This window comes from Drosophila virilis, chromosome 4 (genome assembly GCF_030788295.1).
Source record: "Drosophila virilis strain 15010-1051.87 chromosome 4, Dvir_AGI_RSII-ME, whole genome shotgun sequence".
In the NCBI taxonomy this organism is placed as follows: domain Eukaryota; kingdom Metazoa; phylum Arthropoda; class Insecta; order Diptera; family Drosophilidae; genus Drosophila; species Drosophila virilis.
In genome coordinates, this window is record NC_091546.1 from 9,179,343 (window position 1) to 9,198,381 (window position 19,039).

Sequence of the window (19,039 nt, forward strand, 5' to 3'; positions counted from 1 at the left end):
TTTGTGGATGCCCTGCCAGCTGTCACATGTGCATAACAGTCGTTCAGCAGCTCAACGGTTACACAGCTGTTCGGTTCGGTGTGTTCTATTTCTAAGGAGGCTAGTTGTATTCCATAATATTAATTTGTATTTACTTTTCACTAAAAAGCATTCAAGTAACAGTTCATATTTGCAAAATTCATTGCAGTGTTAAATTACAAGACAAACGTGAGTAGCCAGCCGTCGCCGAACTGCTAACATGCTAAAAATCAATAAGGGGAAGGGCAGCGTGTGGGCAGGTGACAAATGGCCCCCCCGGCATTTAGCGATTCGGCGTTCGCGCTCTGAACTCTGCGTGTGATAAGGCCCGCCGACTATTACACAATGTTCTCTATTTGCAGTTTTTACAAGCTGCACACACATTAGGAAGGCCCACAAATGGCAACGTTCCTCAACATGAACTCAGTTAAGCTAAACAAATGGCAAGTGGCGCTTTTATTGGGCACTCCCCTGGCCATTGGCCTGGGCATGTATGTTCTCAACAGAAGTTCACGCGATGAGACCAAGCGCGGCAAGTCGCAAAACAAGTCCAAGGATGCCGGCAAGACGCGCCCGAAGGGCAAAATAGAGGAAACGCTGTCCATAGATGGCACCGCTCCCGATTCGGAACTGGAGCGCAAAAAGAAATCGGCCGAGTTGGGCGAGCAGCTGTCGCCGCTGAAGGAGGCCAACAATTACAAAACGGAGGGCAACAATTGCTATCGCAATGGCAAGTACGATGAGGCCATCAGCTTCTATGACAAGGCCATCGACAAGTGTCCCACCGAGCATCGCACGGACATGGCAATCTTCTATCAGAACCGCGCTGCCTCCTACGAGATGCTGAAGAAGTGGAACAAGGTCAAGGAGGATTGTTCCCTCTCGCTGGAGTACAATCCGCGCTATGCCAAGGCCTACTATAGGCGAGCACGAGCCCACGAGGCCACCAAGGATATGATTGAGTGTCTGGACGATGTGACCGCCACCTGCATTCTGGAGATGTTCCAGAACAATAATACCATCATGTTCGCTGACCGAGTGCTCAAGGAGACGGGCCGCCTGGATGCCGAGAAGGGTCTGCGCGACCGAGTGCCTGTCGTGCCCTCGGCAAGCTTCATCAACACCTACATGCGTTCCTTTATAGCCGATCCGCTGCAGACAATGAATGTGCCGCCTTCGGCTGTGGCAGATACACCGCCACGCGGCTTTCTGCGCGCCCGACAAGCATTCGAGGAGCAGAAATATGATGAAATTATTGCGGCATGCACCGAGGAAATTGAATCTTCGGAGGCCGAATCACAATACAAGGTGGAGGCGTTGCTAATGCGCGGCACATTCCACTTACTCTGCGGCTCCTTTGCCGACAGTAAGCTCGACTTTGACGCCATTCTAGCCAATGGTAAGCGGAAACTACACAATTTTAGGTTTAGGAACTAGTCACAGTTGAAATCTTTCAGATGATGCGGACACGACGCTGCGCGCCTACGCTTTCATCAAACGGGCCGCGCTCTTCATTCAGACGGAGGAGCGCGAAAAGGGACTGGCCGACTTTGCGGAGGCAGAGAAGCTGAAGCCCGACAATCCGGATGTGTATCATCAGCGTGCACAGATCTTGCTGCTGCTGGAGCAGATCGAGGCGGCGCTGTTGGAGTTCGACAAGGCGGTCCGTTTGGCCCCACAACATGCGATTGCCAATGTGCAGAAGTGCTATGCCGAGTATCGTCTCTCGCTGATGTCCGGCGATCAGAAGCGCCTGGAGCGCGTTATACAAGACTTTGAGAAGGCAATTGAAAAGTTTCCCGACTGCGTCGAGTGCTACAGCTTGATGGCCCAGGTACTGGCCGATCAGCAGCAGTTCCCCCAGGCGCAGCAATTCTACGAGATGGCCATGAAGAGGGCGCCCACAAATCCGGCACTGCTCGTCCATCAGGCCATCATGATGCTGCAGTGGCGCGGCGACATTGAGGCCGCCGTCACGTTGCTAAATCGCGCCATCGATGTGGATCCGAAATGCGAGCTGGCCTACGAGACGCTCGGCACCGTTGAGGTGCAGCGCGCCCAGCTGCAGCGTGCCGTTGATCTGTTTGAGAAGGCGCTGCTCTATGCCAAGAGCCAGGCGGAGCTGGTGCATGTCTACTCGTTGCGTAATGCGGCGCTAGCTCAAATCAATGTCACCCGCAAGCTGGGCATCGACATGAATTCCGTGTCAGCCATGGCCCAGTCCGGCTTTCTCTCACAAGCGTCCATGTAGAGGGGAGCAGGATGGGCAGACGCAGCTTGAGCCACAGCATTTACGCGTTCGTTGTGCTACCTATGTTAATACCGATAACCGCTCCCCCACTCCCACCCCTAAAATCACACCCAAAACTAATCAAACAAATCAATCGATAAGCCCGATGTTATATATACATATAAAAATGTGGAAAATCCCGTTTTAGTTATTGTGCACCTAGTTTTAACAATGAAAGTCGACGATAATGAAACTAACATCGTTTAAGTATCCTTTCGTGTATTACGATCATCTATATATAAATAATAGTATTGCCTAAGTCCCAACTATGCAAATAGTTAAGATTAGCCTAGATTTAAAGCAATATAAACATTTGTAATTAACCATTGAGAGCTCAGGTTCGGTTCTGTGGCCGATTTCGCACCCGATTATAGGACTGCACATCACCCGATATGTACCCGGCACAGACTAGCCATAACGCTGCACGGATGCTGCCCACGATGGCATATTCGGATTCCAGTTGCTGCAACATCGGCAGCAACAGGCCGGGCAGAGCGCCCAGACCGTTCGAGATGCCCATCAGGGTGCCAGCGAAGTTCGGACTCATGTCCAGGGGCAGCAGCTTGATGCCCGCGTAATAGGCTCCAAAGGCCATAATGCTCCATGCGCTTGCCCAGTTCTCCTTGTCATGAAGCATGTACATCGTGACGCATACAAAGACCAGCCACGACATGAGGCGACGCGTCTGCGTCCGGCTCAGTATCCCCTCGGCAATCAGATAGTCACTGAGCGTGCCAGACGTGAGCGATGCCAGCCAGCTGCAGAGATGTGGGGCCGCCAGCTGCACACTGGCCTCCAGCTCCATCCAAAATGATTTACCCTTGGCTTCGAGCTCGTGTAGCAGCTGCTCCAGCTCCTGGGCCAGCTCGTGCTGATTCCAGTCATGCTGCATGTTGGCTGCTATCAGCGCCCAAATGGGTGCATTCATAATCATATTGCTCCAGGGCACCACCTCATTGGCGTTCGCATCATCCGTCACGAGCTCATCGCTCACCTGACTCTTGATGTAATCCCGCTCGGTGTTTTGAATATACGGCGAGGCATCCGGCTTGCTGTAGCAGACTAAGATCTGCGGAAAAGGACGAATCAGTTCAAGATTCGAAGAAGCTTCCTTATTGTCTCTTGTTCTAAAGCATCCTGTGCAAGAAATAAAGGCTATGCCGAGTTTGTTGGGGAAATATCTTGGAAAATCGAAAAGCTAGCTATAAATCCATATTCGATCTATAGAGCTGTATAATAAATATAGAATAATATATATAAGCGGCAGAGCTGAACTAATAAATGCCCAGTCAGGATCAGATATTTTTAAAATCAAAAGAGTTTTTCATATTGATAATATTCCTGAAACCCGCTTTCCCCCCATTTTGTATGAGACCCATTTTCTTTGAAACTTTATAAACTGGGAACGATCCGTCTGGGCAATTGACTAGCAATTGCAATCCCTACTGGGCTCGACATGCTTGGGCGTGTTTGGCTATTGAGAAACACGTGACGCATACTCACAAAGCCCACAAACCAGAGCACCGCACCGGTGCCTACCACATAGAAGGCTATGGCCCAGTTGTGCTCGTCGAGCGCCAGCCCACTGACCAGGTGCATGAATATGATGCCGATTTCGCCGCCGCTCAGCACACAGCTGCAGAGCAGGCCGCGCTCCTTCTCCGGCACCCATTGGGCCAGCAGAGCGCTCACGGCCGGAAAGGTGGGTCCCTCGCAAAAGCCAATTAGTAGGCGCAGAAGTACGAGTGCATTGGGGCCACCGTTGCGAACAATTGTCGGCGTGAGAAGCGTGAGAAGTGCGGAGCATAATATTGCAGAGCCCAAAACCCATTTGCCGCCGTAACGCTCCGCCAAGCGTCCACCCGGAATGTGGGTGATCATGTAGCCGGTGTAGAAGGATATGGTGACCAGAACTTGCACTTCCTTTGTCCAGACATCGGCGCTGTTTGAAATTGTTATTGTCGCATTGTAGGGCAATTTAATATCCAAGTCCTCTTGTGGAGCAGTTTTACGTGTCTGGGTTGTCCTCCTCCTCGATCCTTCTGGCGCATTTCTCAGCGCATGCAGATTGATTCCCAAAAGTGGCTTTGCACTTTGCACCCTAACGGGATTCACTGCAGCCAACTCATTGCAGTCCCGCACAATGCGATCTAGTGAGAAATCCAAGCACAGGCGTATGGTATAGGCATTGACAATGGCTAATAAGGTGAATCCGCAAAGAACTAAACGCTGCTGCACCTGCAGATCTGTTCCGATCAGTTGTCATAACATTCGATTGCCGTCATTCCTTCTGCTACTTACAGTCAAAGAGCTCTCGCAATTTCCGTTGCATTGGCAACATTATAAATGAAAATTCAGCTAATAACAAATATAATCAAATTAACAAAAAACATGTGAGTTATTTCACATCCATACAATGATTTCTATTCGTCAAACAATTGTGAAGCTGGGAGAGCTGGTAAGGTGAATGAATCGGAAAACGCTAACCCCTGGAAAATATGGAGAGATATGCCTACATGCACACATGTGTACAAACAAATATACATGCATACATGCGTACATGCATGCAAACGCGCGTACATGCATGCATACACGCGTACATGCATGCATACGCACGTACATGCATGCATGCATGCGTACTTGTATGCATACATGCATGCATACATCCACACATCTACACACATACCTAAATACATACCTGTTAATAACAGTAAAAAATTCACCAAAACAAATCACCAAAAAAAAAAAACAAAAAAAGACACCAAAAAAAAAAAACACCAAAAAAAAAACACCAAATAAAAACACCAAAAAAAAAACACCAAAAAAAAGTCACCAAAAAAAAAAAAAAAACACTACTAGTTAAGCATGAAAAGCTGCAGTCTACTTGCATTTTTGAAAATCGAGGAGGAGAGCACTTCGTTTTATGTTAATTCGCAGTACAGCGGCAAACAAGCATGCATACACTTACAGACACAGGCCCACGCACACACACACACACACACACACACGCAACATAATTCTTGGTTAAAATTCATGTTAAAATGGTAAACTTAAATTTCCTATGGAAACTTGGTAGAATCTCATCCGATTTTATTATTTTGAATTATTTTATGCACTTTATTTGGACTAAGATTATAAAAACAATTACGTTTTAACGATAACGTTACACATTGATCAACAATTAAAAAATTTCGTACAATAATTAAATTGGGTTGGTTTTTACATCTCGCAAAACAAATTAGATACAATCTATCAACTTAACTTTTTCTTTTTACTAGCCTAAAATTGAATCTGTTTCGATTAAATACTAAATAATAATTAAGAGAGTAAATGGCTGCAGAGGGCCGTGGGAGAGAAGTGGGTGGGCGTAAGGGGTAGGGGTACATACTACAGGCAAATACACAAAGTACATATATATTAGAAAGTAAATTCGCTTAATCGGAGCTGAGGCGGGCGGGATAGTTGGGCTAGGGCTCTGCAGCTGAAAGCTTACGGATTATAGATACTATTATATATATATATATACTTAGTTAGACAGCGCACTGGGGGCCGACAATTTGGCATACTATAAAACTAGCAATTGCAATAGTTGATCGCAAGATGTACGTTGTACATTAACAATGTCTTCGGGAGGTTCCATGACGATGGCTATGGCACTTTGGGTAGGTGGCCTCTAGGAGCTGTGCTGTATGGCCTTCAATTTGGGCTCCGGCTTGCGCTCCTCGGCCTCAAAGTCGACGCTGCGCGGCTCGATGGGCGCATCGTTGAAGGGCTGCACCTCGCCGGATGCCCAAATGCAGTAGATAATGGCCGTGATGAAGAGCACGCCAAAGGCCACCCAGAAGACGGTGCGCCACTCGAGCAGCGAGGCATTGGGCGTCATGACGCCAACCAGATAGGGTGTTATCACGCCCGTAATGGCTCCAATGCCGTTCGTAATGGCCATCAGGGTGCCGGCATAGTTGGGACTCATGTCCAGCGGACTGAGCTTCATGCCCGCATAGTAGGCGCCCATCAGGCCCATGCAAATGGTGAAGAGCACCACGACAAGGACGCGATCGCAGCCGGCATATGAGGCGCCCACCATGAAAATAGCCGGGCCAAAAGCAGCGAGTCCCGTCATCAGCTTGCGTGTGTTTGTTGTGTTCATGATGCCGCGACGGATCATCCAGTCCGCCACAAAGCCGCTGCCCACCGACACGATCCACATCATCACGTAGGGCAGAGAGGAGTAGAGACCGTTGGCCTTAATGGAGAACTGCAGCACATCGGCCATATATTTGGGCAGATCCGTTACCATGATATAGAAGCCCCAATCGTGACCGATTTGCGCACAGACCAGTGCGAACATGGGCAAACTGGTTAGAATGGCCTTCCAGGGTGTGGGTGGCAGGTTCTCGTTGCGTCCAATTGTGCCGATCTCCTTGATAAGGTACTCGCGTTCGCTGGGCTTGATGAAAGGATGGCTGCTGGGGTCGCTGAAGCACAGCATGACCTGCAATTTAAAGTATAGTTTATATATGAGATAACAGCGCAAATATCACCATTAACAGAACTGTTAAGTCGATCTAATAAAATAACAGATTGACAGACTTAAAGCAGTTCAACAGACTTAAAGCAGTTCAGACGAAGTTGAGCTTGAATGGAACTAGCAAAATGAACTACTGAAATAGTAAATTATTTAAGTACTAAACTAATTTGATTGCTAAAATACTAGTTTCATGTACAAGAATATGGAATTGATTTAACATTGAAATTAGCTTGAGCCTATTCCGATTAAAATCTGCTAATCTTTTAGAATTAATTTAATTAATTGAATCATTTAATTCTTTTAAAATTAATTACCGTATTAATTACCAGGAAAAATACTTACAAATATGACAAACCAAATAACGCCAAGACCGCCAAAGAAGTAGAACACAAATGACCAATCGTAGGAGTCCAGAAACACCCCCGACAGCATATTGCCCATAATGGTGCCCACCTGACCGCCGCCCAGCACCAAGGCGCCCAATTTGCCGCGTTCATTAGCCGGCACCCAGGCGGCAAGCAGAACACTCAACGCCGGGAATGTGGTACCTTCGCCGAGGCCCATCAGCACGCGGGTGACAATCAGCCAGTCGGAGCCGCCCAGGTTGATGGCCAATGGCGTGAGCATGGTGAAGACTGCCGTCGAGAGTATGCCCAGGCCGAGGGTCCATTTGCCGCCGAATTTCTCGGCGAGCAGGCCGCCGGGCACATGCGTGACAATGTAACCAATGTAAAATGAAGATAGAATCAGGCCCTGGAGCTCCTCGGACCAGTCGAATTCGCCACCGCTCGCGGCAGCGCCTTCGTCCAAGTCATCCGGTTCACAAATCGCATGGCTGTCATCCCCATCGTCCGTATTGTTCTTCTTCATGACGAGCACGGTGATCGCCTGTGAGAGGCACACGCGCATCGTGTACGCATTCAGGATGGCCAGAAAGCCCATTATGGCCAATATCACACGTTGCGGCAATATAAAGTCTGTTGTTCATTAAACAATACAATTTGGTTAGTAAAACAATTAACAATATACTAAAATACTTAATACTAAAATGCTGACGTCAATGTAAATTGGCGAGTGACAATCGTCGAATGCTTTTGGATAATTTGAACAAATTAAATTGAATAAAATCGTTTAACATGCGCATAAACAATTTGAAATCTACATATGTATACAAATATTTATGAATTTATTATATACACTTGTTTTTGTTTTTTGTATTTATTTCTCTGAATTATGGCCGCCAGTTTATGGTTCAGTTGAAGTTCTTCATTTACGTATGCCTCATATCATAATTTGTTAATTGAAATGATGTCTTGATAAGGCCAAATGCCAAAGATTCGCGATAAGGTAGCCTGGCCAAGTCGGAGGTATATATATCAAGTGTGCTCTAAGCGGCATAAAGCGCCAGTTGCTCGGCAATTAAAATTGTACTCAAGTTTTTTATTATTTTATTTTTATTTTGGGGCTTTAAAATAGTCAGAACATCAAGAACGACAACAACAACCAATTGATACGAGTTTCCGTTGATTTTCCAATACAATTCTTGTATCTCTTGAAATGTCGACATTCTGAAGGTTGATTTAATATAAATACAAAATATGTTTAACATTGACCCAAGCAACAACAAGCTGATTAACACATTATCAAGCCGAAGAGCTAACAATTCATGACATTATTATTAGAGCAAAAATGGGCATTGTTGATGTTCTCTCATTGTCGGAGCCGTAATTATCCACGCTTCAACCAATCCCAACCACAAGCCGAACACTAGAAGTTCCCGACCCAGTTCCCGACCCAGTTCCAGTTCCAGTTCCGGTTTCAAGCTCGACATCTCTTTAAGATACATGTGTTAATTGTGTATAAAAAGATGAGCTTTTGATTTATTATAGACCTCATCGACGTCACCGACTGCCAACTCGATTGGATCAATAAATTAGCATTCATATAAATAAATATTTTTACGTAGTTTCAGTCCGGCTGACAATTTAATGATGTCCCAATATTTACCATACTATTTAGCAAATACTTTAACCAAAAGCCGACACTCGACGGCAAATTTATAAGCGATACAAATCAGAAACAAAATCGGGAGGCATCGATAACGCGAAACGGAATACCCACACACACACCTACAACTGGCTTATGTATGTATATGTAAATGGGGCGCTAATCATATCGAGTGTGGCCGTAATTCACGCGATTCTAGGGCTCAAACACACGATTAGATATGCACATACATATATCCCTATATAGAGTCCAGATATGGTAGCGGAAAGTAAAGCATGTGCTAATGCTCAAATCCATTGCGAATCATGATAAGAGCAATAAGCGCAATAATTGCTATAATAAGCGATTAATGAGAAGTGTATGAAATACATTTCCGGGATGACTGAAACTTCATTTAATGCAACTTTCAATACGTATATGTATGTATGTATGTATGTGTATATACGAGTGTACACAAAGTTTATTAATATTATATTTTGTTATTGCTTTTTAAGTGGATAAACTTAATTTACGATGGGCTTAACATTAAGTTAATAATTATTGCGGGCATCGCAGATAAGCGTTGACTAGTCAGTTTTATTATCAGGTTTTATTGCGTGAACACATGCAAATATTTTAGGGTAAAATGGGCAACAATGACTTGATGGAGCCATATGTAACACTCGAAGGAAGCCTTCTATAAGAGATTGAGAGAAGAAACAGAACAGTTCAAGCGTAAAATAATGCAAAGTATATTCAAATATTTGCTAGAATGTAGAGCATCTCCTAGCTTTGCTTAATACACTTTACTTTCATATATATGTGAGCATGTCTTGTAATCGGGTTTCCTAAGACATATAATGCATTCTCGCACTGTTTGGCTTTTGTTCTTGCGAAAATTAAGCACGAGGCTAAAGTACGAGGCATGTGTAAGATATGCGCGTTCATCGATCCACTTCGACTTCGGATAAGGCATGGAAAAGTTTTAATACCGAGAGTTCATCGAGTCCAAGCATGCATATATCAATGCCCGGCGCTAGCGAGGGAGAGAGTGAGAGAAAGCTTTCGCTGAGATAAGCACAGCGGTTCGACAGAATCCAAGAATCGGGCCTACCGATAAATCTATAAGTTGACACATGATGGATGGCCAGTCAGAAGTGTCAAGAGACCCATTCAAATCTGCGAAAAGTTAAGTACCTGGCTCACGTTTGCAATAACAAATAAGAGTAAATAAACAAAACAAAAAACAATGCAAAACTATAAATTAATATTTTAACGCGTTTTTTACGTCGTTGCGGGCAAAAAAAAAAAAGGCACGCGTTCATAAATCTGAAAATAAAATCCAGTTCGAAGCGTTACAACATTTTCATTTTTTTTTTCGGAAATACATTCTATATATATATTTATTTTATTTATACTTATGTTCTAAAGAAGAGAAATGCCTGGCCAAGAACCAAACACTTGTTATTATGAAACCCAAGCGACAAAGAGGGAAAAGAGAATTCTTTTATTACATTGACCTTGCCCAAAAACACTGGAAAGGAAATGAATGTTGGCTCTATAAGGAGGTCAAGCTACCGCTAGCCCCATTCAAGGGGAAGATTACTTTATAGCCGGCAATTTTTGTTTTGTTTTATGATCGTTCAACACTTTTACGATATTTCCACATGCTGTTTGTTCTGGAAAACATATTATCAACACCGAGTTTATTTGATTCGAAACTAGAAAATAAATTTTAGAACGACATTCTTGAACTATTTATATATATCAGATGTTTAGATAAATACTTTCTAATGATATGCCTGCCTCTGGCATTTGTTTATATATTTTTCAAGCTAAAGCACTTTTATTTATCACTTTTAAATGATATTTACAAAATATATATATTTATTATATTTTCTTCTATTGTCAGAATCAAAGATTCACGAATAAATGAATACGTTTCGTCGACTGATAAATCCGGCTATAAATTACCCAGCAAGACTGGCTAGACGGGGAATGTATGCTAATATATATGTACATATATACCGAAATGAGAATGTTGACAAAAAGGCTGCGAAAATCGATATGCCGCGTCACAAATAACCGCAAGCACCCTACAATCATGCGTAGACAACAACGCAATAGCAAGAACTCTTTGAGTCGAGCTTTATTTATGATTTTTATGATTTTGACATGTTCCAAGTGTTTCGTCATCGTCATCGTCTCGTCTCGTCTTGTCTCGCCTTTCTTTATTCACATGCAAATTTGGACGAGACGCCGTCATATGCACATAGAAATAGGCAGATTAGAGATCGATAGACCGCAAGATTATTGTTGATTATGTTGACGCGTGCCTGGCATAATTCATTTCAACAAAGATCAAGCAATATAATAATATCCGTAAGCAAAGCATGTACGAAAAAAAAAAAACAAAAAACTGAATCGGAAGTGCAAATGCAAAGAAACAAAAACGTTTTGTCATTGTATTTTATGCGATATTCGTACATACATACATACACACACACACATACACACATGTATGCATGCATGTGTGTGTGCTATATACACTTTAAGCCCAAGTTAGCATTAAATATTTGTGGCTATTCTTTTTGTTGTTGTTGTTGTTGTCGGTCAATGTCGGTTAAAGAATAATTAAGACACATTTCAAGAATATTGAAACAGAGTTCAACGAATTCAAAATCTGATTTGAATTTGAATTCCCAATTCAAAACATAGCACAGCATACACTCACACACTCGCACACTCACACACTCGCACACATGCATTTTTGATAGATTCTGGTTACACTTACACTTTGATAAGCTTATGCCCCATTGCGGTTGTTGTGTCATCTCGGCTCGGTTTTCTTGCAACGTTAATAGGTTGGACAATTCCTTCGCCACGATTACAAATTACGCTGCTCGTTGGCGCCACGAACAACAATAACACTTGCCACACAGATCCTTTACGCTCGGTAACACTATTTTTTTTCGTTTTCTACACTTTTCACTGTAAGCGCGCGCGCAACAGAACAGACAGCGAAAGCAAGAGAGACAGAGACAGCAACAGTGTGGGAGTGGAAGAGGGACGGCAGTGAAGAGGAACCGTGCTGAAGAACCACACGCAACGACAACTTAAATCGTACTGCACACTAGACTGAAATGTGCTATGAAATGCACTTCTTGTCCACTGTAGTCCTCTTTGTCTTGTTTCTTAGTCAGCGTGTGAGTGTGTGTGCGTGTGTGCTTTTTCCCTGTCGCTACTCGTTTTAGCGGTTTTCACACCACACGATCTTCGCGCTTTTGTTCTGCCTTCCGCGCACGTCGGCTGTTAAATTTCAAATGAGAAATTATTTCCACTGACTTTAGTTTATATGCGAACAGATAAGCGCTGTTGCGGCTGCTGCTACCGCTGTTGCTCAGCTGCTGCTCTGCCTCAACTGTTGCTGCTGCTGCTGCTGGAGTTGTTGGTGCTGGCGTCGCTGTAAGCGCCAATCGCTGCGTCAAGGAGTCGCAAGCTTTATATGTATGTATGTATATTGTTTACAGGTCTAACTCATAAAAAGCGTTATCTGACCAAGCTGCGCGTGCTCGTGATCGACGTCGTCTTCCACATGCTTCAAGCGTTCCCAAGGAGCTTTGTTATAGTCCACATTTGGTGCAAATATTTTTTTTTTTTCGTTTATTTAACTTTCGATTCGACGCTATATTGAATATTTAGCAGTTTTTCGGTGTGAATCATTAACGTGCCGTACACGCGCAACAGGTACAACAGAACTAAACATATACTAACAAGCTTTACATGTATTCTCGTATTTATATAAAAGTTTAACTGCAGCAAACAGCCATTAAACTTCAAATAAAGGCAATTGTCTATATAAATTACTCTACAAGTCATAGAGTATATTGCAAATAATTTGCCTGTTTAAAATACATTTGCTTTTTATGAAGTCAATTTTATTCACATTTAAAATGTTTTAAATTATTTTCCAAATTATTGGGTAATCTTTTTATAACTTTTGAATAAAATGAACTAAGCTTTCAATTTATATCTCAAGTAATACTCATATATCCTTAAAAGCTTGTTAAATCGAATAAAGCCTTTTCGTATAAAGTTCGATCTGAAATGAATTCCGCATACACTCGCTGCTCGAAAATAGAGTATTCAGCACGTGCAACCACTTTTCCTATCTGAAACGTTTTTTTTTTTCCACAAACTTAACTAAAAACCGTTACCAGTTAAAGGCGGGTTTTTTGTGCTTTTGTGCAATGCAATTAAGTGATGTTTGGGGGGGAATGAGAGGGGGGGGGGCATGTACACGACTAGGAGGAGGGGCTGGTTCTGGTAGGGTGCTAAAGTGAATGGTTTGAGTATTAGTCGACTAAGCACGCTATATTCGTACATCTAGTACACGAGTGTCTATTAAAAATTCTAGCTGAAATTAGTTTCGAGTTTTGTTACTATAATATTCGACATTTGCCCGTTTGCGGTTTACTGCGGCTTGGTTATGTTTATATATACTATATAGTATATATATGTTCAAGTTTCTTAATGAACGACACCCGAGCTTTGTGCTATCTAAATGTATGATCATTGCCTGTTGTAAATTGTTATTGTGGAAACGTGATACGTATTCCAAAGACAAGAAAAGCGTTAATATATGTATCTACGTAAAAATAAAATAATATCCGTTCTATTCCATCTTGCCAACCCGACCACAAATATGTTGTAATATATATATATGTACATATAAATCATATAAACAATCGACTCTATAGAATCTTATCAGAAAAAAGCGTTATATTGTTTCATCCAACTAAACTAAATGCTAAGTACTTGAGCACAGTTTGGCATTATACTATATAGTCTCAGGCCCGGTACTTGAGGACAGCTTAGCATTATTATATTATATATATTCAATAAATGTGTATATTATGGGCATTCCAGGTTTATCAGTCAACTTTTTTTTATATTCCTATTATCAATGGCACACTTTGTCCAGACTGCAGAGCAAATGAACGATTGAACTCAACAAGCCTGATAATCAAGAGCAAACACACTCAACATGCTCCCAAGTACTTAGTATATACATATATATAATATAAGTACTTAAGAAATATTAAAAGAAAAAAAAATAATCCATACATGCGCTTGTGTTCAAAAGTGAAAAATAAGAGGAAATAGCATATTAATTGATAATAACGGACATTAATTAAACAAATTTATTAATTACTATTGCTATCAGCACTTTTATTTATGCCCCCTCCCCTGCCACCCCTGCTCCCGGCCAACTCTCTCGAGGACACCATTCTTTTAATGAATGCAGACAGCTTTAATTAATGCGCGCGCCATTCCCATCAGATCTTATGCCAACATATCAAGTTGCCCCCAAACCCCCCGCCCCCTACCCCCTCACGCATGTGATCCGTATGTAATCCGGTCCGATCAGACAGCTCGGAACTGCGTGTGATGATCTTCATCGCGGTTGCTATACCCTTGCAGAGGGTATTATAATTTTGTCGTGAAATGTGTAACGCACAAAAATGAGACATCTCCCGACCCCATAAAGTATATATATTCTTGATCCAGATGCGAGTAGATATAGCCATGTCCGTCTGTCTGTTTCTATGCGAACTAGTCTATCGGACTACTATATCATATAGCTGCCATAGGAACGATCGCTTGAAAAGTAGTCTCTTGTTTGGGCAATTTTTTTGTTTTACAAGAAATCTTGACAAAACTCGGCATTTATTAGTTTTATTATGCTCCTCATATATATGCAAAACCCTATCAACATCGGATCACTATGTCATATAGCTGCCATAGGAACGATCGGTCGAAAATTTGGTTGTTGTATGGAAAACTTTTTTGTTTTGCAGTTCATCTTGACAAAACTCGGCATTTAGCGTTTTCACTATGCTCCCTTCATTTTTGCAAGATCTTATTTACATTGGACTACTATATCATATAGCTGCCATAGGAACGATCGGTCGAAAAGTAGGTTTTTAGTTACGGGCAACGCACTATGAGAGCATTCAATCTTCGGCGTGCCGAAAATAGCCCTTCTTTCTTGTTTCTGTTTTAGATTGGTGGCGGCTCTTCAATTGGCCACAAGTCAGCGAACTAGCCATCATAGCATGCCACACCATGATAGTCTGTAATTGAAATCGAATTGTTTGTATAATATTTAAATAAAAATTATGCCAAATAATAATGACAAGAAATGTTCTCAATGATATACCGAACATTTAATACCCTCTACACACGGTAAATTAAATAAATGGCCATCTGAAGTGAATCATCTATTTTTACGATAACCAAATCTATGTATTATTTACTAAACAGATCTGTTGAAGAGCAGAAGAAGAGGAAGACAAATATATGCGCTTTTCAATACGTAACACGCTACGTGGACAACCTACCTATAAAGGTCTCATGCTTGGTTATAGGGTATTGAAAACGACCAAAAATATCGGGTATATTTTCATGCAAAGCCCCAAATCCGGCTAAAACCGCCGCCCGATTGTCCCTGACCGAAAACATTTCCGGTTCAAGCTGGTATATTTATGTACGTATATATGAGTCGACTACGAATACTGGCCATACTCTGAGTATCTAACTTTCATTTGAGTATTTTGCGTTATTTATTCGTACAAATTAATTGAAGCGTACGAAATAAAATGCCTTTATGGATGGACGGACGTCTATTTATGGTATGCGCCGCGTCTCGGCAAGTGTTTTGTCAATCAGTAAAGTGCGGACTGTGACCTCTGAATTGATGGAACTGAAACACAGCTCCAATAGGCGCCACACTCTGCGTTTGGGTCAATTAAATACAACTGAAAGCCGTTCCACAGCAAACGAAACTCTTGGCACAATTCTGAATCCCCTCCATGGGCACAGACGACTCGGTGCTGGTGCTGCGACTTCTGATGCATCTCGGCAACAAGTGCAGACCCAGTCATAAGAATGTGCACTTGATTCGATTTTGAGTCAAATTACGGATCATTGCACCCTCTTTGCCAGCGTTGCATTTTACAGTCACATGCCCAAGTGTCGCTGCGAAACGCACTTCCATTTATATTGGGTAAGGCATCGGGAACATGCCGGGGAAGCTTGCTGGAGAATATATTGTATCATGTGTCACTTGCCGGGTAAATAACGATAACCTTAATTAGGAAACAACTCCGACTACGACTCCCGACTCCGACTCTGTATCTGGGCAATACGGGCGCACTTTGTAGATAATCAATGTCCCTGACCTTGAGCTTCTCAAGAAGTAGCAGCATTAGTACAGCTTAACTTATACTATACTTATCTTTAAATTTATAATAAATTATATATAAAACAAGTATAAAGTCTAAAAGATCTGACAGCCTTGAACTGAATTCCCTTTCCAGATTCTTTCTTTTCGAATACACACACGTGTTTTTTTTCACTTATAATTCGCAAACTGTTAAAACAGACAGAATAAAATTATTTTCAAATAAAATATACTTTAAAATCTATATATGTGGAAAATATTGCATATATTTATCAAATCAACAACAAATTTAATCGTTTGGGAATTAACAAACATTCTAAATAAAAATAAAAAAAAAGTATCTCATTAAAACTATTAAATATTGCAGTTATCCAAACATTCCCTTGCTTGGGTATTTTTCATAAAGTTACACAATTATATTTACATTACGAATGTAAGTTTTTGCATAATTTTCAGCACAACTTGATCACAACTCAGGCGGGTAATCACCGCTTTGTTTACTAGAACGATGGCAAAAAATAAAATAAAAAAAAAAAAAACAAACCAGTTAATAGATACTTCAACAATTAAAGTACTCAAATATATGTATAATAGCTGCAAATGAGTCGAGCACTAAAACAGTTTTTGACACTTTGAGGGTCGACTCGCCAGGAAAACCACAAGCTCATGGCATTAGACGTTGGCTGCGGGTGTATTAGCCAAAGTTTTTTCATAGTCGTGAAAAATTGTCACGAGACTCGAACTAGTTTAGCTGGACTCGAACAAGTATCTGCTGCTGGCTGCAGCTCAATCCCCAGAGAGTTGAGTGATCTCCAGGGGCGCCAGCGCATTGAAGGCTGTCAAGTTAGCCAAGTGTGTGTGTATGTGTGTGTGTGTGTGTGTGTGCTTGTGTGTGTCGGAGTCGGCCAATGCGTTTTGATCTTTACCCTGCATTTATGTTGGGTTTTTTTTTCTAGTTTTTTTTTTTTAGCAGGTAATATTCCCGGGTTGGCATTATCTTACTTATGCACAAGTCGTAAAGGCAGGCGACTTGCTATCTTAAATATAGCTTTTACAACGGTACTAATAATAATATACATTCTAATCTTTATAGCGCCAGCAACTTTATAATCAATGACTTTTGTACCAAAGTAACAGCAAGAGTTACCTTCAAATGCGAACTGCATCTTGCCGATAAGATTCCAGATATCTATTTCTATCCGATACGATAGCATATATCCGATATAAATCTGTGTACATGTGACTCAGTTTATATTGAAGTCGCACGCTTCCAATCCACCTGTGGGCATAATTGTTTTCTTTTTGTAGGTGTGTCATCGAAACTCGTAATATCTTAATATCTTAATTGCTCGAACAGCTCATTAATGGTTCAATAGCTGTTGCGAGTGCCGCTTTACGGCGTACTCGTATTTGGTAAAATTTCCCGAGCATTTTTAAGCTTTTTTAAATGGCCCAAATATATGTACGTACGGCCATATATGCATTTACAATTCGTTTAAGTACATATATCAAATATGATAAAGAAGTAATAAAAAACAAGCAACTGCTCAGGGGGAGGCCTGCTTATGTGCATACATATATATATATATACACACATATTTATATACTTATATCCACATTTTGTGTGCAAAACTCATTAAAAGTGTGAAAAGCTGTAAGAACCTTTAGCACGCAAATACTCGCATACTCGAACTGTCCGCCTGTCAAGCGAATTAAATATTTAATTGTGGCATTTTTTTGTTGTCTCAATATTTGCTCGAGTGTTTCCTAATAAACACAGCCGGATCCGGCAGCCAGTAGCCAGAGGCTGGGGGGCGTGGCCGCATTAAAAAGCCAAAGCCGAGAGACACATGCGTGATGCATTTTACATTTATAAATGATATTTTTAGCTGGCAATTATTAAGAACGGAAGTAAACGGCACTTATCATTAAACACCTCCAAAGGATGCAGATTCGGGCATATCGGGGTTTTCCCATTTTGTTCGGGCAGCTGCAGCGCATTCGATGTGTGAATATGCCCACTAAACGGGTATTCTGCGACTATTTGACGGTCTGAGCTTGATAGATTAATGACCTACTCTCTCCATACGCTTGCCATAATAACAATCTTTTTAATTTCTAGTCTCATGCGGCCACAGCAAAATAGTGGAAAATTTTTAACGCACATACATAAAGCATAAAGCATAAAATAAACAATGGCACACCTTGACCTTTCGCCAGGTGTAACAATTGTTCGTCTGAGTTACGAGCCACTCTTTAAGATGCCGACAAGGCAAAAGCAAATAAATAGTTAGTAATACAATTAAAATAACGTTCGCATAGAATCCCACTGATAAGATTAGACTTACGCAAAGAACGCGGCAAACGATAGAAAAAAAATTTCAATTCTTAGATCTTTTTAAATAAGGTTCTTCATTTATAAATTTCCCTATAGCTTGTTTATATTATTAGCTAATGTTTCTTGCCCGCTCGTTGCTTCGGATTGATGTAAAATTGAGCTTTTGGATTGTTTATATATGTAGTCTCAAAAAGTTTTCCAAATATAATGTTTTGTTAATTTCTACTCTCTCGATTTTGGATTTTGCATGAATAAACAAATTTAACAAATGTCGCTGATAAGCACAATGAATGTTAAATTACGCCCATAGCTGTTCAATATATGTACTCATTATTTATATGTTTATTTATTTTATAATTTTGCGCCGTTCTTTAAAATAACAACAACATGACATTGGATTGTGCGGCCAGTCAACAACCCATCATCAAGTGTTTTCGCATTATTGTTGCCGTTGCCGTTGCCGTTGCCGCTGAGCCGCCGCTGGCCTTTTGAACTCGACACACATAAACAGCCCAATGCTTGGCCGTTAACCTGACGCTGAGTGGATTTCTAAATATCCAGAAACAAAAAAATAGTTTTAACCTTTAACTGACAGCTCAGTTGTGAAAGTGTAAGATGCTGTACATTTTG

General features: G+C 41.6%; 3 protein-coding genes across 3 annotated transcripts; 1 reads left to right on the forward strand and 2 right to left on the reverse strand.

The window, feature by feature from the left end:
- The first annotated feature begins 45 nt into the window (after positions 1 to 45).
- On the forward strand, positions 46 to 2,455 carry Tom70 (translocase of outer membrane 70). Its single transcript, XM_002052320.4, has 3 exons — positions 46 to 207; positions 381 to 1,417; positions 1,476 to 2,455. Exons 2-3 carry the CDS (start codon positions 418 to 420, stop codon positions 2,267 to 2,269), a joined length of 1,794 nt encoding a protein of 597 aa, XP_002052356.1. The 5' UTR covers positions 46 to 207; positions 381 to 417; the 3' UTR covers positions 2,270 to 2,455.
- Positions 2,456 to 2,510: 55 nt separating this feature from the next.
- On the reverse strand, positions 2,511 to 4,766 carry LOC6628952 (sialin). Its single transcript, XM_002052319.4, has 3 exons — positions 4,610 to 4,766; positions 3,812 to 4,554; positions 2,511 to 3,377 (listed from the first exon to the last, which is right to left on the reverse strand). Exons 1-3 carry the CDS (start codon positions 4,647 to 4,649, stop codon positions 2,643 to 2,645), a joined length of 1,518 nt encoding a protein of 505 aa, XP_002052355.1. The 5' UTR covers positions 4,650 to 4,766; the 3' UTR covers positions 2,511 to 2,642.
- Positions 4,767 to 5,398: 632 nt separating this feature from the next.
- dmGlut (Dietary and metabolic glutamate transporter) lies at positions 5,399 to 12,149 on the reverse strand. The gene is made up of 3 exons (XM_002052318.4): positions 11,620 to 12,149; positions 7,182 to 7,816; positions 5,399 to 6,803 (listed from the first exon to the last, which is right to left on the reverse strand). Exons 1-3 carry the CDS (start codon positions 11,657 to 11,659, stop codon positions 5,982 to 5,984), a joined length of 1,497 nt encoding a protein of 498 aa, XP_002052354.1. The 5' UTR covers positions 11,660 to 12,149; the 3' UTR covers positions 5,399 to 5,981.
- Between the last annotated feature and the right edge of the window lie 6,890 nt (positions 12,150 to 19,039).